This window comes from Chaetodon auriga, chromosome 13 (assembly GCF_051107435.1).
Source record: "Chaetodon auriga isolate fChaAug3 chromosome 13, fChaAug3.hap1, whole genome shotgun sequence".
In the NCBI taxonomy this organism is placed as follows: Eukaryota; Metazoa; Chordata; class Actinopteri; order Chaetodontiformes; family Chaetodontidae; genus Chaetodon; species Chaetodon auriga.
This window is the reverse complement of record NC_135086.1, coordinates 10917874-10940827: the sequence shown is the minus strand read 5'-3', so window position 1 is coordinate 10940827 and position 22954 is coordinate 10917874. Positions and strand designations below refer to the sequence as shown.

At 43.3% G+C, this 22954-nt stretch overlaps 1 protein-coding gene across 1 annotated transcript; it reads left to right on the top strand.

The window, feature by feature from the left end:
* The first annotated feature begins 2930 nt into the window (after nucleotides 1-2930).
* Nucleotides 2931-22901, top strand: ptprna (protein tyrosine phosphatase receptor type Na). Its single transcript, XM_076746228.1, has 24 exons — nucleotides 2931-3218; nucleotides 6601-6651; nucleotides 10786-10896; nucleotides 11661-11769; nucleotides 11860-12007; nucleotides 12733-12928; nucleotides 13233-13391; nucleotides 13523-13648; nucleotides 13898-13932; nucleotides 14020-14285; nucleotides 14548-14634; nucleotides 14771-14850; nucleotides 14993-15057; nucleotides 16929-17138; nucleotides 17515-17775; nucleotides 17881-18028; nucleotides 18349-18422; nucleotides 18759-18836; nucleotides 18992-19111; nucleotides 19693-19859; nucleotides 20700-20753; nucleotides 20916-20980; nucleotides 21648-21721; nucleotides 21878-22901. The coding sequence occupies exons 1-24, from the start codon at nucleotides 3143-3145 to the stop codon at nucleotides 21947-21949; spliced, it is 2832 nt and encodes a 943-aa protein (XP_076602343.1). The 5' UTR covers nucleotides 2931-3142; the 3' UTR covers nucleotides 21950-22901.
* Nucleotides 22902-22954: the final 53 nt, after the last annotated feature.

Below are 22954 nucleotides of genomic sequence, written 5' to 3'. Positions count from 1 at the left end.
AGCATCCAGATCCCAGCATGGCTGGGAAACTAGTTATCACACAGACACGCACATGCACCAAGCCTGAGAATACCAACAGTACATAGCAGCCAAACCTATTTTTGGGAGCATGTAATATCGTAATGTAAAAATATCAGCAGTACTTTCCCACATTTTGCATTACAAAAAGGTAATTAACCAGATTATGAGATCGATTATAGATCCCTGTGTGATTTCTCTGCCTGGATTCTTAAAAACATGACAGAATGAGTGAATCAGAGAACACATATTAATTTGATTTTAAAGCCCACTCCTCACATTCCCTCTCACACTGAGATATTTTCACTGCCATTCATCCTGACTGGATTCAGTCATCTGTTTTCCAGCAACCAATCAGTGTGATTTAGGCTACGTCACATTTTGCATGTTTCTTTTACTAAAACGGCCTAATTATGGAGACATAATTGGGATAAAAACAGTTGAATCTATCCTGTCATCCTTACTCATTCATCTCGTCCCAGTGGTGGGGTATTTGGGGTAGGGTGGGGGTACTCTGGCTTGTGCAATGCTGGCGCACTGCAGAGCCAAATGGTGTGGATGACAGGATGGGAAAATGTTTATGGATCCTTTTTTAACCACCAGACTGAGAAACTAATATACAGAGACAATCTTTGCTTTCATTGAAAAGAAAATATTAGACATGAATCTGTATGAATGCACATAAAGCTAATTTAACAGTAGGAATAGACTTCCTGCACATTAGATGTGGCAGATCTGCAGAATGTGATAACAGCAGCAGTATAATATCGACAGTGAGAGAAAGATGGTGAGAATCCCATAATGTTTTAAAATAGTGTCCGTAGGTGAGGGGTGTCCAGCTGGTTTCACCCCTCATAAACGCTGAATGCAAGCAGCCCGGCAACCGAGCAAACACACATACACACATGCCAACCGGGTGAGCTATCGCTCAAGAGTGGCACAACAGCAGAAGGATGAGCGCAAAGGCGTGAGGAAGAAAGAGAGGCTGGCAGTGTGTGTGTGTGTGTGTGTGCAGTATTTGTGCTTGCACACTGGTGATTGCACGCATCTGTGTAACGTACCAGAACAACTTTCTGGACATCTTCTACTGGGAGACTTGTTCCAGGTCTATTTTAGGTCTATCTGAGGAGAGATATGATATCAAAAGCCGGGGACGACACAATGTGCCCGAAATAGTGAGCAGTGGCCATCAAATCAAAGCATGTGACTCACGCGTGACAGAAAGGTTTCTTCCTGTTTTAACACAGTCCAGCTGCCCCAGACTTCTGTCAGTGAGATGAGCACTGTTTCACGAGAGGACAATGCACAACTTAACGTTCAGCGCAACTCTTAGAAGCTTAAGAAACGCTAATGTCATGATATTTTCAGACTTTCATTGGAGGCTGCCCACAGTCTGCCAAGGATAAGATGGCTGTGTGAATATCAGAGGCAAAGCCAAGGATCTGCTCTCCCATTGGCCAGTCTGTACATCTGTTAGTTTGCTTAAATCAAACAGTAAGTCTGTTCCCAGCGCTGTAGGGCGACCATGACACGACCACACACCTGTTGCATGTCTGCCCATCGTAGCTGTTCATCCTCTGTCGCTCCTCCTGAAGCCTCTTATATTTTCCACTCAGGTGTTGTATGCTGTGCAGACTGTAAAGCCTCTTGAGGCAAATTTGTGATTTGTGACATTGGGCTATAGAAATAAAAAAATAAAAATTGACACAGCATTTCATCACATAAATACTACTAGCTATTATTGTCATTACCATTAGTAGCAGTAGTGGAAGTGGTAGTAGTGATATTTTTATATCCATCCTTCTTACTGAAATTGTATTACTGGTGCTGAGTGACAAGAATTTCCAGATTTATAGAGCTGTTTGTCAAATGCTGCATTACTTTTGAGATAACTGTTGGGTCTTTGAGACTAAATTTGTTTACTTGTTTGGAAATTCTTGGTAGATGAAATTTCCCTGCCTGTTGTTCAAACTCAGCCAGCAACATTTCCAACCAACTGATTTTAGACACCAGAGGGAGCAAGAGGACAACCAGACAAGATGAACTTCTGCGACGACTTCCTCAGTGGAAGTCTGGCTCTCTGCCCAGCACCTGTAGTCCCAGTCAGAGGGGAACAGCGAAGAGAAACAACACTGTAGCGCAGTGTTTGATTAAATGTTGTGGTTTGTGGTTTCCGCACACAGGATCTCGGAGCATTGTGGTCCTACGTGGGCTGAGAGGCTGCACGTGCAGGGCTACATGATCTTTTGAGATAACTCTTGTGCCCATGCTTCCTTCCCCCCCTTCCATTAATCTGATGAGGAAAAACAGTTCGAGCTAATCTCAGAAAAATGTCAGCCTGTGCGACACGTTTCATCATCAGGCCAACAAACACCAAGTCAGCAGTGCTCATGTCAGATTCAGGAAACTACATCTGAGACGAATCGTAAACATTCCTCGACAGCTGTTAAATTGGAAGTTAAATATGGGCTTGAAAGCAGAGTTTATATAAACAACATTGATTTTTATGTACCTGTGCGCACCTGCACGCTGCCTGATAGCACAGAAACGATGCCTCATGCCGTTTTGTGTGCAGGAATGCACGTTTATTTGCACGACAGGCATTTAAAACTTTTTTCCCTCTTTATTTCTTATAATAAAAACAAGCAAATAACGTGCAAACACAGCTCAAAGCGCACTTTTAACGCTGTAGTTTGACGCTATAAACTATATAAATATACAGACACGCTGTTCCAGCCTTCGCTCGTCCCCCCTCGATTGAGACCGTGATGACGCAGCTACAGGTCGGGTCCCTCAGTCTCAGAGGGCCCCCTGTTTCTCCACATTGCACGTTATTTCCGCACTTGTGCATCGTGAGTCGATACTACGCTGCGTGTTCAGCCCGTCCCTCCTCCTCCTCCTCCATCATCATCATCATCCCCACGCCCCGCCTTTTCGCCGTGAGAAATTCCTCCCCCCCCCATTTATTTATATTTTTCCTTCACATGAGCTCTTCTGGTGCGATGTGAGCTGTCCACACTGGCGTTTTAACATGATGGGGATTTAAAGAGAGGGAGCAAAGCGAAGGGAGCCCGCATCTTTCTCTCTCCGCATCCCCTCCGCTGCTGTGAGGCATCAGAGGATCATGCAACACTTCCAGCTATGGCGAGCTCTGCTCCTGGTGACCGTGCTGTGCCAGCCAGGAATCTCTGACAAATACGGTAAGGTGATGAGGATGAGGGTGGTGGTGATGATGATGGCACGGTCCTTATCAGAAAACCACGGTCGTATTCCTGTAATATTCCCACAGGTACATGATGTGTCTAAGTAGCAAATGACTTCATGGTGATCTCATCCGGCTGTAGGATCCCCTGTAGCATCGCTACCATGGTCATGATACTCCAGCAGCAGAGACTACACTGAGAGATGTCTGAATTCATTTGTACAGATAAAGGTAGACTGTACTTCTATTTCATTCTCCCAAGGTGGACTGACATGAGTTGTGAATTATTTGGCACAGGAAGATGGACTCTAAGTGGATAAATGGAAAGTCTAATGAGATGAAACTGAGGCGGAGAAGAGATGGAGGATGCAAAGAGTGACAGGGCAGATAACAACTGAGTGTTTTTATGACCCACATCATGCCACCAGCACACCTTATGATATTATGGCTTTATTATTTGCAGTCTTTTCTACCGTGTAGGAAAAGTAGATAAAAAAAAAAAAAAAGTAGAATTATGTTTTAAACATGAAATAAGAGAGGAAAAAGTTATGTCCCCACTGAGCAGAAAAGACTGTTTCATCAGAGGCAAGCAGCGCTGTTGGTTGCATGTTATCTATGTTGAATGAAAAAAAATAAAGAAAACAATTTCCTGCATTTTTAAAATCTGTTTACTGATCCCTGAATAGTGTCAAGCTCACATTTCACTGGCTGCAGCAGAAATGGAAGCGACATTAGCAGAAGTAGCTGCTCTGTTAATATTATTGACAATGGCACAAACAGTCGTTTCAGCTTTTTCTTTTTTTGTAGATTGATGTATTGAATGACCATAATTAGTCATTAATACAATGATGCAACAAGTGAATTGTTACATCCTCCGTTTTGCTGCTTTTTTTCCTCAAGGTTTTTGATGTTGGTAAACATCTAAAGAAAAAAGCTGTTTGTTTGACATGTGTAGGTGGAGATTTGGGAGGTATGGAGTGAATTCAGACTGAGGTTGAGAGGCCAGATGTTATTCTCTCCCTCAGCTTTTCTCTGATGAAAACAAGCCAGCATGATTTTGTTTCATCAGTTGGTGGCCAACCCCATTTTCTCCAATGCATCCTGTTCCTATTAAGTCATTTTGTTTATTTGAGGCATATCTTGTGTGCTTTATTGCTTCAGTTTTATCATGTAAATGCAATAACCCAAATGTGATGCATCAAGCAGCTTGGACAACTAAAGCAGCTCATTGTGAGAGCAAACCCTGCAAAGCTATAATACTCTTACATTTTATTAAAAAAAAAAAAAAAAATCTATAAAAACAGCCGAAACTTAACATAAAAATCTTGTAAAATACTGTTGTTTCTGTACAGTTTGTCATTAAAAACCACACATCATTGAGAAATCTCAGCAGCATTTAAAAATCCTAACAATGACCAACGGGCAGCGCAGTGGGAAGCCGTTCTGCATGTGCCTGAGATTTCAGCACCATGGAGAGAAACCAGTAACCACAGTCGCTTCCCTTTGTCCATTTGTCCTTTCACACCTCTTTGTTTCCGACTCTGTTCTTTCACACATGCATCTATCCATCTGTTCATTTGATTAGCCATCCATCCATATGTCCGACTGGCCATCGTCACACACACAGTATGATGTTTGTGGTGAAGCTGACGTCTCTGCAGACGGCTGTTTCCCTAAGGGCGGCTGTCTTGTTGCTATGACAAACACTGTGTAATAGGTCAGGTTTCTCCTAAATTTGCTACCAACGTTATGAGATTCATTGCAACCATAGCGCTGTTGTACCACACTATGGTTCACCTTTTTCCATTTTAAATAAACATTATGGTTCTTATAAGAATAGTTATTGTTGTTGCAGATGCTACCAGTCCAACTGTTCACCTTGGCAGGATCTTGCCACTGGAGAGGTTTACCATAAGAGCAGCGAACATCTGGACATTTTCAGCTACTCTTAAAACGCTCCTGATGCTTGAAACATTAACTTCTTCAGTCATTGTTGCATTTACCAAACGCAGAGTGTGCAGCTCTATCCAGAAATGGAAACACGCTTTAAACCCCAGATAATAAACTAAACATAAAGTGTTTTTTATATTCCTTGCTTTGTTTTAGCTCCATGTTGCTAATGTTGGCCCAACAGCACCAGATGTCCTTCCCTGTATAACCAGTCTGTGTTTGGTGACTAGCACAGGCTTTTACGCACAATGTCTTGGCAGCATTGTGTTGATGTGCATGACGGCCGGTTACTCAGATACCTCTTGGCTGAGCCCCAGTGCAGGCATATGCAGTGTGTTTTTGTTGGAGCTTGTTTCAGCTACACATGAAGGTTCGCTTAACCTTCCATGGAGTGAAGAGCCCAAATCTCTGGGAAATTGTTGTTAGGAATACCGGAAAACCGATTACTTGCTCCCGTTAGTCATTAAAATTAATTTCCAGAATTGACAGTGAATAGTTACAGCAGTGTTTTTGTGTCTCTCTTCATAAACAGTAAAAGTGAGTCACTGAAACTGTTGTCAGGCACTGCGTCACTTCAGTCTTATCTGTCCAAGTTTGTTTCACTCAGTTCGTACGTCCATCCGCTCTGCCAAACCAGCTCCTCACCTGCCGTCTTTGGCTTTCAATTTGAGACACATCTGTCATTTCCTCACATACACACGCAGATTGTATACTATTTATTCACAGGCTGTGACATGAAACAGACAGACAGACAGAATAATCCATGCATATTGTGCTGTGTTACCTTCCTATCTATCACCAGCCACCTGCTCCTTCCCACACTGCAACCCCTCCAAGGTCTTACTCACCACCCTAAAACAAGAAGCAGTGCAACAGCTAAAAATGAATCACAAAGCAATGACCAAGATACTAATGACAACACTGTGTTTGTGCCCCACGTTTGATTGCAAATTTTGCAAAAAAAGATGTTTGTAGAAGCGCTGACAGCCTTTCCAACCTGAAGTACATGTTATCTGCAGCAAAATCGTCGACATGAAAATAAGATGATTTTGTATTTCAGGGTTTTCAAAAGTGCCAGGTTTTATGCTAATTAGTGACTCCACTTAGGGTGAGGAGGCTTTTAAAATGTCCTTGTGCAATTATACAAAAGGCTTTATAAATGGTAAGTGCATAAGTGCTAAGTGTAGGCTGGCTTTGACAATGGTAGCATTTAAATATAAAAGGCAGGATGATGGTTTTGGGTTCTTTTTTTTTATTTTTTATTTTTTATTACCACTGTGCAGTACATTTGAGGCTAATTGTAATGAGTAAGCCAGGGCTAAGATCACTGTGCTGTGTTCTCGTTTCAGTCCTCTGAATGTGAGTTTTCGGTGCTGTGAAAGATTTCTCTCTGAGTACCTGTTAGCCGTCTCTTTGTCTTTCTACTTCAGGCTGCCTGTTTGAGAGAAAACTGTGCGCAAGGGATCAGTTCTGCTCAGATGGTGAGTACAACACACACACACACACACACACACACACACACACACACACACACACACACACACATACATACAATCAAACATAATCTTTCTCTTGAACTTGAACATTAAACTTTTAAGATAGAGTAAGTTGTTAATCCTTTCTGTACTTCTACAACATTTTAATTATTAACCCTGCAGCTGGACAATCACACACACACACACACACACACACACACACACACACACACACTCACACACACACACACTCTCTCTATATATATATCGCTGGAAGCACGCCGAGACAAAGACTGTGTATGAAAACATACAAGTCAAGGATTTTTCCTCTCTCAGCCCCTCTCTCCCTCTCCTTCCCCTCTCCCTCTCCTCGTCTTTATCTAAGCCCCTCCTCCACCCTACTGTCTCCATGGCAACACTGACATCACGGTGAGGTCGACACCCCCACAGTTGTTGTGCTAATACAGCGATGAGTCACTGACACACACTTACGCACTTCTCTGTGGAAATTGCACTTACGCACACACGCTCAGCCATCGGACAGAATACAAAATGGATCGGCGTACTTGCCTCTCAGGGGCAGACGCAGGGCTCTATTTATGCACAGCTGAGGGTCTGAGGGCACGGGGAAACAATATATGGCGTTTCGACTGCTTGAAGGTCTTCAGTCTGATTGGTTGAAATGAGTTCTTGGTCTTTCTGTCTGTCTCATCAAGAACCTGAAAAGCCAAATCAGCTGTAAACTGTGTCAATCTGCACATTTGTTAGACACCAACAAACACTAGTTGACCTGATTTCTCAGCTTGTGTAAGGTAAAATATAAAAGGCCACACAGAGCAGTTTCCATAAACACGTGCAGGTCTCCCACTGACAAGCACATAAAGAATACCTGTTGAGTTTAGATGAAGCAGTTATGGGGGAAACTGAAGCAACGCCATCTCATCCAAATGACGTATATCTGTCTGTGTTCGGCGTGATCCCCTTGAACCAAGTGTTGTACTTTATAATGCATCACTGTGACTGTCTGTAAGTCAATGTGTTCACCTGTTGGATGACACATTTGACGTCCCAGGAATCAAAGATGTTATAAAATATTCTAATACTGGTAGAATATTTGCTAAATTATTCTAAAAAACCCTCTCACAGATTATGTGGACAAGCTATGTTGTGTATCTTTTGTTGTTGCAAATGCAGTAATTATATATCAGGTATTCATCTTACCGCTGCATTACTTTTTTTGAAGCAGGCTGTTGTTTGCTGACATAGCAGGAGCAGGATCACTTTCATCTCTCTGTGTTCAGTGATGTAGAGAGCGATCCATTACAGGAGGCAGCCTCTGCCAGAAAAGAAGGACTACATCGAGCTCAGCTTAAAAAACGAAACGCGTCTTTGAAGTGAACTGAACAAACTTATTTCATTTGGAAAAGTCATTTCCGCTTCTGCAACACTAATGACTAATGCCAGCTTATTTAACAGCGTCCTGTAAGGTCTCTCGCAGCACTGTGTCCACAGTCGTCCTTTGTGGAATAATTGGTCTAAAATGTCTAATGGTGTCTGCTCGCTGCACAGCACAGCCTTCTATCGCTGCAGCCTGTTTCCCAACTTCAAGCTTCCTTGTAGTTAAAGTTCCTTTTCTTTGTGGCAGTCTGCTGCCTGCCACTGGCGATAGGGAAGATCAATTGTGTCCTGTGTGCCTTGGTGTGGAATGCGCAGCATCTTTTAGGAGCTCGCAGCAGTTGTTTATTTGTGTCTGTGACAGGATGTGTGGCCGGCCCTCTGCCAGGCAGATTAGAGGGTTTGCAGTTCGTCACTCACAGTGTCTATGCATTTGGTAGGAGTAGTGGAGTGTGCAGGTGTTGGCTTGAGGGCTCTTCCCCTATTCTCATCACCCCTCAAAGAGGGGGAGGTTTGTGGGACTGTGCAGGGTCAACCAGGGTCTCACCATGTCCTTCTCCAGGAGGACGAGCTTGTGCTCATGTTGATGTTGTTGCTGCAGGCATCTCCCCTGTAAGTGTGTAGAATGAAACAGAGCAAGGTCATACACTGCCACCTGAGCTCTGTTCACGCAGGTGTAGCACCCTGATCTTGTCAACCCGCTGCTCCTTGAGGTGCCGACTCGGTGAATACCAGGTCGATGCACAACAGGCATCTGGACGGCGCTCTCGTCAAAGTTTGGTGGGCTTGTCTTGATTGGCCACAGCAGCACATGCAGATTTTAGCGAGCACGCCAATGAGATCATCAGAGGGCTTGTGCTTCGACACGTGTTCAAACCACTGGATGATTCCTTGGCCTGCATGTTAAAATCATTTATGCTACAAAATCTGTTCTGTCTTTTGATTTTGCAGTGAAAACTTGAGGATTCGAAACACTGGATGTGTTAGGTCGGTTCAAATGATATAATTCGAGCCAAACATTACATTATTTTCTTTTACATTTAAAAGCTTTCCCTCTCTGACGTTGAATACTACTGTAGGTTCCCTGCAAAAAAAAAAATGATATCTACAAAAATAACCCCAGCTCTAGAAATAGTCCCAATCCAATCAAGCCATGCAGTTTGCTGTCTCTCCCCCATTCATCTTCCATTCCTCCCCCTCATGTCCCTTCTCTCTCTCTCTGTCATCAGTCAATTCACCACCAGGAATAAAAGCTACTGTATCAGTCATCTCTATCAGTGTAATTCACTGCCAAGATATAGTGTTCTGTGTCTTATCACATCATCAATATCAGTAATCTGATGATGGGAACATACGTATGTCATGTATTTATGTATGTGTTTCTTGGAGTAACGTATACGTAATAACACCAACACAAGGTTAACACATTTACCTGATTGTACCCACCTATAAGGAGTTAACTCTGCAAAACACATCAGTCTACCTGCTCTTCAATACAGTGGTGAAGAACACGCTGAATTGCTTCCTATAGCATTTGTGGCTATATAAACACATTAATCCTCTCTAATCTGTTAACGGTTCACCGTTCCACTGTGGCAGGTTGGGTTGTGAGATTTAGCCGGTGTAGTGAAAGACTGCAGTGACTCATCAGTGCGCCAGATAATACTGTCTGCTCTGCTTTATCTTTATTCCCATCACATCTGAGTCTGACAGTCTTTTTCTTGAGAAATATCTTCACTTTCAGACATTTCAAAGTGAAAAGACAGGCCTTAATGATGTGATTTTTGCCCTATGATGAGAGATTTTGTGGTGGTCCTGATCCTTTTCTGTCTGACGCTGAAGGGATGAACACTTGTACACCTCACTGCATTGATATCGGCCTACAGCAAGAGCAAATCGTATGAAGCTTAGGATGATGCATCAGCTTGTCTCTGGCTGAGGAGCGGCTGTATGAAATCCTGTGCACCAAGTTTGACATAATGCACAGAACTGGCACATTTCTTCATGCACGTAGATGCTAAAGAACTGAATTGATGATGACTATGATCTGATCGTGACATGAGAACAGTTCACGCAAAAAGTAATACTGAGCCAGTCCTATTATTATTTCTGTTGCCATGAGGCTGCCTGCAGGTTAGCAACTATTTCAAAGGAACATTTTTGTAAAGCACACAGTGATGGTGGCAGAACCTCATCAAAAGGAAAGTGACAAGCAGTGTAAGTGTGTGGGCTGCACTTCAAAACTATGACTCACTGCTGTGGGCTAGTGAGGTGTGGGCTACCATAAGAATTATGGGTATTACAAAGTACTGGACTGTACCTCAAGGGCAGCTCATTGAAATTCTTGTGGTAAAATGAATACAGATTTAGCTAAAAATCAAAGAAAATAAAAACTTTAATTGATGCCTCGTAAAATTTCTCACAGATTCTCTACGAGCCTCTTTCACTGCAGGCACTTTGATTTGTCATAGTAGAGAAAGCACAGGCGTTACTAATAACATTAACAATGGCTCAGGTCTATTCAAGTGTCCCACTAAACAGGGCCAGCTGAATGGAATTCAGCCATCATTAGTTGTATTATTTGCACCTGTGCGTTCCGTCTGTGGCATGTCACATTTTGGCTTATTGTCTGCTGGACTTAAGGCCAGGACTCACATTAGAAAGAAAGCTCATGAAACTAAGTTGGCAAAACAAGGGTTAAAAAAATGTTCTCTGTGTGTGTCTCTGTGTGTGTGTTCGTTCCAGACGGGCTGTTTGGTCAGTGTCGTAGCTCCAAGCAAGACCAGGTCCAGTACCAGGTGTCAGTTCCTGTCCTGAAGAGGATGCAGGAAGTCCTGAAACAGCTCATGCTACAGGGTGAGCTAACTAATACAGATCCTCACTAGCATTCTTTACAAAGCTAAAACTGTTGCGAGCGAATACCTCTTTGATTGTAAGTCAGTGAAATTCAAAGACTTCGACAGTGCGAATGATTTAAACTGTTTTGATATGAATTAAATTGGTCTTGCATTTTATTTGCATTATTGTACCTTGAATTTAAATTTCAGTCTGTGTTAGCATGGTCCACAGCTAGCATGTAGCATGGTCTACTGTGGTATAATGTTTACCATGATCTTAGTTTAGCATGTTGGCTTGGTAACATTTGCGAATTAGCTGTAAGCACATAGCACTAGCAATAGTATTAAGTACTTAAGTACTAGTATTTATGCTGAACGTCTTTATGTCACTTTCTGTTGGCGCTCTGGGTCGAGAAAAATGCTTTAAAAATATAATAAATTATTGCTATTATTACTATTACGCTGTTAGCATATCTTAAAAAATGTAAAATTTCTGTCCTGACCTTGTATTTGAGTACCTGAATAGTCACATAGAAAGTCAATTGGTCATGTTCTTAACTAGAAACCACTGTGCTGCACTTATGGACACTTTATGAATACAGGCAGAAATCCATTCATAATGCAAGCACTTCAACACAACTCCAATCAGAAACAGTATTGATTTTAGACTGTTTTTTCTCACTTCCTCATACATGCCTCTGTCTTACACTCTCACTCTCAGCATCTGTGGCTTTCTTTAATTGCTTTGTGCATGTGTGGGTGCGTACGTGTGTGTGTGAGTAGGTCTTTCCTGGCAAGATGACATCACACAGTATATTCTGTCAAAGGAGCTGAAGAGAGTTCCCCATACCACCCAGCCCTCTAAGCCCAACTCCTCTTCTCATTCATCTCAGTAAGCACCGTCCTATTCCTTTGTCCTTCCCTCCTTTTGACCCTTCAGTGTGTATTCTAAACCTCTCTTTGTTTCTCTCTGGGTTGCCAGGTCCAAACAACACATTCCCCACCACCACAGTTCTAAGTCGGCGTCCACACCTAGTGGTAGCAACTACGTGGACTACATGATTGTTGAGCCTCCTCAATCTCCACTACGCATGCAGACGGCCTCCATGGACCCATACACATACCACCAGGTACACAAACACACACACACACACACACACACCCACACACACACACACACACACACACACACACACACACACACAGACATTATCATCCAAAAGCAGGTGTGTGTCAACTTCAAAACCAGCCCCAGGCATAAACAAAACAATAATTCACACACACAAATCCCAACTCGTATAACTCTGGTACATCACAATCTAATGCAAAAAGCTGCGACGCTGTGTGAAACAAAAATAAAAACAGAATGTAACCATTTGCAAATGAATTGTGTTTAATGATAACGGTTTTCTGAAGTGTTCCTGAGAGTGCAGAGTAATCAGTGTTGTGCACATATTCACCAAAAGAGCACATTCGTTCATCATGCTCATGGTTATTTGGAGTTTTATGAACAAATCAGTGCAGAAATCTCCCATTTTTTTGCAAATTGTATGTATTGTGTGTTTGCAAACGACAAGAAATCAGCAAATAAATCATCCCACAACTTTCCCAGTCTCGTGTTGCTCCTGTCCCAGCTTGTTTGAAACATGTCAGAATAAGCATATACTTACAAAAATCAATGGAACTGATGAGGTCAAACATAAAATATATTGTCTTTGTACTTTTTTTAGTAGAGTGTGTGTCAAAAAAGATTGGTAAATTATCACAGTTATCATCATTATTCAAAAGAAATCAAATCTTAAATATCACACGTGTGCACACAGTACTAAATCAGTCCAATATCTCCTAATTCCAGCATAGGTACCAAGATGATGTAGAGAGATCACTCATCGGGGCAGGAGGCGGTTATGTCCGCCCCTCTTCAAGGTCCCAGGCCAATCAGAGAGAGCGAGAGCGTGACAGACAGCTGCTACAGGAAGCCTTGTCTCTCTACCTGGCATCTGCACAGCCTTCTTATCGCCACCGAGGGGCTGCTTCCATGGCCCCTGCAGGTGAACAGGATTTTCATATTTCCAAAATGAGTATATATATATACATGTTGTCAAAAAGTCTTTTACTAAGCTATTTCTTAAAGATCCAGTGTTTACGATTTAGTTATTGTATGATCACCAGAAAATAAGAATTGTTGTGTTTTTGTTACCTTAGAATGAGGGGAGGGTCAGGCGAGGGGTAGTCAGTGTGTTGCAATCTGCAACTTCACCACTGGATGCCACTAAATCCCACACACTGGACCTTTAAGGAGCTGGATAGAGTCTAACCAAACAATTGTCCTTACCATCATAACCTATTATGCAGGTCTGCCTTATTATGAGGACTTGGAGCTGGAGATACCAGTGGACTATGTGGAAGACTACACCCTGGAGGAGAGACTCGGTACTGCTGGCAGACAACAGCCACAGCTGCAGAATAAAAAAGTTCCTCAGGACTTCAGTACTCTGTCTGGAAATGGAAATGGTGGGGAAAATGAATTTAAACTCAATGCAGATGATGTCTTACACCAACCCATTTACGCTACTTCAGAACATCCATCCAATTTCTACACTGGGCACTGCAAAGATAACGCTAACTCTGCTGTCCCGTGCTAGATGGCCTGCTCCAGAGGATGTCAGGAGTCCTGCAGAGGTACGGAGTCAACCCCAGAGAGCTCAGTCAAGAGCAGCTCTACAAGCTAGCCCTCATTCTGCAGCTGCTGCAGACCCAAGACAAGACAGGTACAGTCACCTGTGTTCTGTTCAGGCAATGTTCGATCAAACCAAACCAAACCCCTGTACTGATACATGCTTTTCTCAGGGACAAAAGAGGGCATTTGTCTCTTGTCATTTAGATCTGCACTAAAATCTTAGATATATCCGAAACAGATAAACAGATCATCTTGAAAGCTGACACTTGAGTAAATGATGAAATCGACCTGTGTGCTACTGTGGTATTTGTTGAAAACATCAGTTTTTCTCTTATGACAGATCCGACTGAGAAAGACCTCATCACCCTCAAGGAGGTATGTCAGCATTCACTGTCAGCAGTGTTCACAAGCAGCAATCATATATTTTTCATCGCTGACAGGTCTTCTATCATTGCCATTTAGATGCAGCTGTTAAAAACAGACAGTGTGTCCCATAAGCCTGAGAAGCCCGCCCCAGTCCCCAGCCCCCCCGATGCCCCTCCTGCCCCCTCCTCCGCCTCAGTCCCAGCCACACCTCCGGCCAAGAGCGCCAGCCTCCCCGTGCCATCGTCCCAGCCTCCGCAGGCCGCTCCTGCTGAAGCTGGACAAGGCTCGAAGGAGCAAGGACCACCACTGGTTGAGGGTACAGGAGCCAAGGAGGAGTATGGGTACATTGTCACCAACCAGAGGTCAGCACTGGATCAAATTCAGCTTTCAGCTTTTCTGTTTATGACAAATATACTGCTAAGACATGAAGCACATCTCTACTTGTGCAGCCAATAATTATCCTCAGGAAAGATCTGCTTCACTCTTGAGTGTGTTGAACAAATGCCATCATGCCAAAGGCTGTTATGAAATCCCTAAATATCTTATTAATGCCAGTGAAGAGCAGCAAATAGGACATTTATTTAACATGTTTACAAAGAGGATAATGATGTTTTTCTTTCATAGTCCTCTGAGTTTGTATGATGGAGTGAAGCTGCTGGAGCTGCTGGCCGATAAGATACACCTGACGACCAGCAGCTTCATCAACATCAGGTAACACCGCCATTATGTGTGTGTCAGTGCAAGAGGGAGTTGTAAATTTTACTACCTCAGTCTAAACAGTGTGTGTGTGTGTGTGTGTGTGTGTGTGTGTGTGTGTGTGTGTGTGTGTGTGTGTGTCTGTTGCCAGCGTGGTGGGTCCTGCGCTGACGTTTCGTATTCGTCAGAACGAACACAACATGACAGCTGCAGAGGTGGCTGCTAAAGCTGGTGAGGCTCAAAAACACGCACTCACACACATACACACACACACACACGTGTGTGAAATGTATGTGGGCGCATTTCACTGTCTCTCACAATGTTTCCTCAAATAACATTTCAGCAAATGTTTGTTGTTTTTTCACCCCAACAGTATCTGAAAAGAACTTCCTGGAGTCTGAGACAGGCCTGAAGATTGTACAGACTGGCGTGGGAGAGGTACTTGATACACACTCACACACACACACGCACACACACACACACACGATACACACTTACCCTTTGTGGAAAATTTCCTTTGTAACTCCTATCAGTAACATATGGAGCTGTTGTCAAGGCAACTGAGATATAATCTTTGCTCTGTATTCTTGACCATTTTCACCTAAATCTGTTCATTCATGGACTCGAGCTGGACAGATTATCTTTACTGTGCTTTTCCTTTGGATCTGTCTCCTGGATTACTTTACATGTGGATGTCTTTTGTACACACAGAGGCTTGAGTCTGTATATTCTATGGTAAACTAGAATAGACTCAACCAAATATTTTATATCGTAGCATCAAAATCAGTCAATGCGTTAACTTCCCCTGCTGGCTCCATTATGAAATGCCATCACATGCAGGTGTTGATGCAGAAAGCTCAACGTTTTGTGAGAAAAATGACTCTGTGAGCACAAGCACTGTACAGCTCAGCGTGTGTGTGCGGTGTTAGTCTGTGTGTGTAAACCCCTGTGACTGCGTGCCACCTGAAGGGCGAGTGGCCAAAACGAATCAGCAAGCCGACACCTCATAACAACCAGTATTTCACTTGTTGCCATGGTGCCTCATCTCCTCCAGCCCCCCCCCAACACACACACACACCCACCCACCCCCTACTGTGGCTCCTAGATCCCAGGTGCTATGGCAACAGTCACAGATGTCATTAACCTCATTACTTTCTGTTCACACAAACAGCCTGAATCCTGGCCTCCGAATCACCACCTGCATCTCATTTAGACTGAATATCAGGATAACGCACCAATTGAATTCAGTGTGTGTGTGTGTGTGTGTGTGTGTGTGTGTGTGTGTGCGTGCGCATGGTCCTGATGTGATCTCAGAGATGAGAGAAATCACCCATAGTGATAGTGTGTTCTCATTAGCAGTGCTTATCAATTCTGGTTAATTCACTTACAAATTTCAGACTTTTTCCGCTTAATTCAGTTAATTTAGATCAAGAAAAATGAGTGCATGATTTGTAGATTTAAAAAATACTGAGGATGAATACTGAGGCCCCCAGATACTGATTTAAGTATTTACTTTTTAAAAGGAATTTAAGACTGAGCAAAAAAAAAAAAAAAAGAATTCACTAGAAAAAGTATCACGAATTAACGATACTTCAGGTTAAGAAAAGGGTGCAGATACAACAAAAAAGCAATGTCAGAGATAACAGACACAACAACATGATACCCTTCCAGTTACAGAATCATTATTTCTCATTATTTCTGGCAGGAAGCCTCAACACACACACACACTTTATCTGTGCTCCAATCTGTGCTTTCCAGTGATTTTCTCCAAATCGATGACGTATCAAGAGCCAGTGTCTTTTGCTATATAAATGCTTTTCTAGTTCTAGGTTTCACTAAATGGTCGTGATTAAAGTTAAGACGAAACAAAAGCAGTTTTGTAAATGGTGCTCTGAATTCTGTTGCATTGGACAGCGGAGAGACACCAGAAAAGCAGGTGAGGAAGAGGCGGGATGACACACCGTGGCCACAGACCACTGATCTCCACGGAGCCTCTGCTGCTTTTTTAACGGGCTGCTGGTGAATACTCTCAGACCTCTGTCTTTAGAAGTCAACGTCAGCCCCTCACTGAGCACACCTTGCTGTCACGTATCGTTCCGTAGAAACAAACGTGTAGTTAAGATGAAGTGCTTGACCTTTGAATTCCAGGGGTGAGAGCAGATTCCCCGGGGTAGCTTAGCTTAGGCGCACAACTCTCAAAAGACGAGATGTGCATGTCAACAAGTGGAGGTAGCACTGAGGTGTTTTCTTTGTGTTCCCTCTGCCCTGCCCTTATCTTACTCGCCACTCTTATGACGTCGTTTTCCCAGAGGACAGATGCACGGGGCCTCCCTCAGGTGGCCAGGATTTCCGAGGGCTCCAGTGGGACAGTCATCACCCTTGTTTCCATGGCGGTCGTAGGAGGCGTGTTGGTATTGGCCATGGCTGTTGCTTGTCTTAGGCACTACACTCAGCAAGTGGCCAATGGCAAGCTTGGCCTGGGGCCAGAGGGAGGGGCTGAAACACACTTTGACTACCAGGTAAGGCAGGGGATTCAGGACTGAGGAAAGGCCATTTTATAGAAATTCCCAGTGGTTTCTGTTTGTGTGTGTGTTTGTTTGTTTGTTTGTTTTCACAGTGGTCACAATTTGGTGTATTTGGTTGTATTTGAGACCATTTAATGAGAATTGTTAGTTATTGGGTGAAAAAATATAATATATCTCGATCAATCAACTACTTTTTGGGAGTAGTTGAACTAAAATGTAGCACATGAATCCCTTATTTAGTCCTCAGTGTATACAGTAACTGATTATTCAGGTAATCAGTATCGATATGAATGTGCAGTTGCAGCCCTTTTATCAATTAACTACCTTCTTTCCACCGCTCCACCACTCCCTCTCCTTCCTTTCCATTCAGGAGCTATGTCGGCAGCACATGGCGTCCAAATCCTCCCTGTGCCGCCAGGACTGTGTGGCCGGCGGGAGCATGGCGGGGTCCGCCATAGCCACGGGTGCGGGCGGACGACGGGGTACGGACACGTCCCGCGTCAGCAGCGTTTCCTCCCAGTTCAGCGACGGTCCCCAGCACAGCCCGTCCTCCACCCACAGCTCCACCCCGTCCTGGAGCGAAGAGCCGGCCCAGTCCAACATGGACATCTCTACTGGTCACATGATACTGGTGAGAAAACGTACTTCCTGATGCAGCAAAGGAATAATCCTGCTGTAGAAGGCATCCATTTCCTCGTTAAGCAGATATTAACCTCCTATGTCATCTGTCCGTCAGGCGTACATGGAGGATCACCTGCGTAATAAGGACCGCCTTCAGAAGGAGTGGGAGGCTTTGTGCTCCTACCAGGCTGATCCCAGTTCAGTCGCTGTGGCTCAACTACCAGGCAACATGGACAAAAACAGACACGCTGAATCGCTCCCATGTCAGTTCATCAATGAGTCATTTCTGTCTGTCTCTGTCAAGGTGTCATTTATACAGTGGAACTAAGTACATTCACTCAAGTACTGCACTGAAGTACAATTTTGACACACTTGTGCTTTACCTGAGTATTTTTCATGTCATGCTACTTTATACTCCTCACTAGTTACTTTTTACATAAATAAATATGTTTCTGTGCTATGATGCAGTACTATAATACTGATTTACCCTGAAGTATTCAAAGTATCTAAAAGACTAAAGAGACTGCAGTGATTTCTTTCATTCATTCAGTGACTTACTGTTGGCACCTGTTTCCTTCTACAGACGATCACTCTCGGGTGAAGCTGAAGTCTGAAGTAAACTCTAATAAACAAGACTACATCAACGCCAGCATCATCGTAAGAATCCCTCAAATGATCCAAAACATTCACACTATGTGATGTGCATTTAGTGGTTTGTTACATCCTGATTTACCCAGAATACAATGCGCAGATTCAGCAATAAAATCAATAAACTGTGAATATTTTCCTATTTGAATGTGTCTTCTAGTTTAATCCTGTGTCTTCAGTCTGCAGGGCCAAAGCCAGTGCTAAACCCTTCCTCTGTATCAGAATGGAGACTTTAAAACTCAATCAAATTCAATCCTTTATACAGCACAGTGAGCTTTCTCCGTATCTGCTTTGGAATAAATCCTAAGAAACTCTGCTCTCTGTCTTATCATTTTCATCCCATAGTTTGACCATGACCCTCGCCAGCCAGCTTATATCGCCACACAGGGACCACTCGCTCACACTGTCGCTGATTTCTGGCAGGTCGGTTAAGCGACAAATTAAAACGATGTCAGCCACTGGGCCATTCAGTCTGCCTCGTTTCTTAGATGTTGCAGATTTATTTTTATGTTACAGCCAGATGTGTGTGTATATCCGTGTATGTGTGTGTGTGTGTGTGTGTTCTCTCTAACCCACAGATGGTGTGGGAGAACGGCTGCACGGTGATAGTGATGATGACAGCTCTGGTGGAGGACGGAGAGAAACAGTGCGAGCGATACTGGCCTGACGAGGGCTCATCACTCTACCACATCTATGAGGTTCATTTCCTGTTGTCACTCACAGCCTTTAATTTCACATATGGCACAGAATCTTTTTATGATGGTTTTCTAGTAATAAACCCTCAGTGTAATAAGTAAAGCTTGTCCAAACCATACCTGCTGTCATAATAGTGTTGTTCAAAACACATATGTTCGAAGGGAAGGGTTGTATGTTAAAATAAGTACAAGTCATCCAAGATGAATCTCAGAAATAAAGTCAAATCTCAGAAATTAAAGACAGAATTTAAATGAATCCTAATTCTGATTGAAAAATACAGAATTTAAATTTCATAACTGTGAGTTTTCTTATTTCCCAAATGCATTTTTTTCTGCAGAAGAAATTTTCGGTTGCATAAAAATTTGACCCAGTTTCTTGAGTGATCACCTTTTAATCTCATTTAAAAAAGAAAAAACATAAATAAATAAATAATATCATGTGTCCTGCGTATGCTCCGGTCCTTTTTGTCTTGCTGCATCATTACATACAGGTTACAAAACTCCATGTGCAGACTAAAATAAATTGATTTTCCTGCCGCCCCTCCCGCTCCGTCTGTCCCTGTCTGCCTCCTCGTGTTCGTCAGGTGAACCTGGTGTCAGAGCACATCTGGTGTAAGGACTTCCTGGTGCGTAGCTTCTATCTGAAGAACGTCCAGACGCAGGAGACCAGAACCTTGACCCAGTTCCACCTGCTGAGCTGGCCGGCTGACGGCATCCCCACCTCCACACGACCGCTGCTCGACTTCCGCAGGTACGCAACTACGCACGCGCACGTGCACGCACACACAAACTTGGTTTCAACAGGTGTCACAAGATTCGCTAGTTTTTAATGAGTGAACGCAAAATGGAGCGAGCAGGTGGTCGGCATGTAGTGTTGCTATCCTCACACATCAGTGGGTTTGAATCCTCCTCATCATCTTCATGACATCCATCATTTTCTCTGTTTCCCTGTCATTCTGCACGGAGTGGAGTCAAATCAGACCCCTGCGCTGCACATGTCATTCCCTCCCCATCATCTTTAGCTCTGTCTCTCTCCCTCTCTCCCAGTGTGCAGGTTGATAGGTTTGTATTTTAACATCTCCCAGTGTCATTTTTGTGGTTTGCAGCTAGTACTCTGGCTCCAGTTGCATAGTCACAAAAATGAGCATTGGCAGGTGTGACTGGCTACTGCAAGAGGGACAGTGAATCTGTGGCTTCCTCCTCACCTCTTCTTTCCTGTTTTACCACCTCGCTGTACTCCACCACTTCATGCAGTTCCTATTTCACTCCATCCTGACGCTCTTCATCTCATTCCTAATCTTACTGTCTTCATCTCTCATTGATGTATGTCTTTCCATATTTTCCTCTTCCTACTTTGTCACTTCCTGCTTTCTTTTCATCCGACAAGTTCCCGCAGAAGAGACATTAATAGTCGTGTCTACGTTTATTAATGTCTTAATGACTGACAGCAGGTCGTTTATGTATATTCACTGAACATGTGATCAAGGTCAGCTGCGATTTCAAACTTTGTGATGAATCATTTACAATAAAGCCTTTTTTCTGTTCTTTGTTCTCCTTTCTTTCTCTGCTGTCCCTTGTTCCTGCTTTTCAGGAAGGTGAATAAATGCTACAGAGGTCGTTCCTGTCCAATCATTGTTCACTGCAGGTAAAGAAATAAAGACAAAATCCAGCGAGTGTCAGGTTTCTGTGAAATGCTATAATTTGTGGACACGTATAATATGACCAGTGTGTGTTTGAAAAGCAGACTGAGGGACAACACTTCACATGTGCGTTCACAGTTTCCTGTCTGTCTCTGTCACTCCCACAGTGACGGCACTAGCAGGACTGGCACGTACATCCTCATTGACATGGTGCTGAACCGTATGGCCAAGGGTGAGTCACACACTCACACACACAAATCTATTTAGATCACTTTTTTAGTTTGGACACTTACCATAACGACTATTTGCCCAAACCCTTACCCAAACTTTAACCAGTGACCCACAAATCAGCTGTCTTCTAATTGGGGACACTGCACCAGATGTCCCCAGTTAACTGGTCTTGAGTCCTAAATGTGTCCCCAAAAGTAGGTCATACAAACACACTGATGCATAAACAGGGTGTAATTCACCACTGAAACATTTTGTCATGGAGTCCACCCAAGATAAGCAAAAGGGCAAAGGAGCCTTTTGGAAAGTCAACATTTTGGGCCGAGGGTGGAACCAAGTTTGTTAGTTTTACGTCGATGTGAACGCTGATGTGTTACCGACCGTGGGCAGCAGAGGGAGCTATTGTTACAATGTAGATAAGCAATTCTGCTTATGTGACGATTGAATTATCGTTCCACACTGGACTATGCACAAATTCAGGCATCATTTATGAGGGCTGCTCTGCAAAGTAGCTTTAATATGTAAAGCTAACATCAACAGGATGGCATAAAAGTTGTTCTTTTCGTCATCAGGATAACTTTGTAATCCTGTTTTGTTTAACATTGTCTGTGTACACTGTGATAATACATATAGCACTGAACTGTGGTCTTTTCATTTCTCACGTTTGTTAGGAGTGAAGGAGATCGACATCGCAGCCTCACTGGAGCACATCAGAGACCAGAGACCCGGCCTGGTCCGCACCAAGGTACCATTACTCTGTGCTCTGTTTGTACTAGCTGACTACTTTAAAGGCGCATGTCCATCATAATCCAACTGTCTCCCTCGGTCTTATCTCCAACCATCCTCCTCACGCTCTCTCTCTCTTCCATTTGCCTCTCTCTATCCTGCTCACCCTCATCAGGACCAGTTTGAGTTCGCGCTGACAGCAGTCGCCGAGGAGGTGAACGCCATCTTGAAAGCCCTGCCACAGTGAGCTGCGGCAGCTGAGGACAGAGCGAGGACGGGCATACAGAGATAAATACTCACGAGGACACACTTGTACGATGCAGTCATGTATGTCTGGCCATCACTGTAAATAAGAATTTGCTCTCCCACACCAGGAGCAGCTACTGCTCTTGTTTTCAGCATGCAGTACTTCACCATGTGCTCATTATTTGGGTTATTAAAACTATTTGGGACATCATTTTATGAAAAGAGCATTAAATGATTTTGGCTGAGGTGAAGATGGCACAAATTTGATCTGTCTTTACTCTCTGAGCTTTCTCTCTAATTAGACAACAATGAGGCCATCAGAAACTTGGATCCTGTATACTGTGCCTGTGTGAATCCACATGAAGTGTTTGAGTCTGACAGGACAGGACACACTTCTGTCGGTGGGTGAAATGACATAATAATGAAATGTAACATCGTTCTCCCATCTTACTGCCCTCTGAGTCCATCTTTGCCTCATCAACCCTTTTACTGGACACGATGGCCTGAAATGATCAATCAACATCAACAGATGATTTACCAAAAACAGAGGTTTTATTTGTTCTGCGCTGATGCACAGGAAGGTTTCATTTTAACTGAGTGTGGTGTCCACTGCGTGCTACTGTCCAGTGTGTTGATTTCCAACCATTTTTATTTGTGAGGCTTGTCTCTGCCTTGACAACACGATTGTTTGCTCTCAGCACTCGTCCTTTCGTAGCGGATTCTGTACATTGACCACAAAGTACACGTCGCCTTCTCCCTCCTTCTCCGCACTCAGAGTAACTTTGTTTGGGTTCTTTTCTCGTCTTACTCAGTGTACGGCCTTGTGATTAATGTAAATAATTCACCCTGATGATTGTGTTTATTTCATGTAGCAGACAGATAGAAAATATCTATAAAAATGTATTTTTGACTTGACCTGAATAAATCTGTGACGTGATGCAGCAAAAAAAAAAGGCAGATTTTTGAGTGCTCATTTTCATTTAACTACTGTCTACTGCTTTTAAAT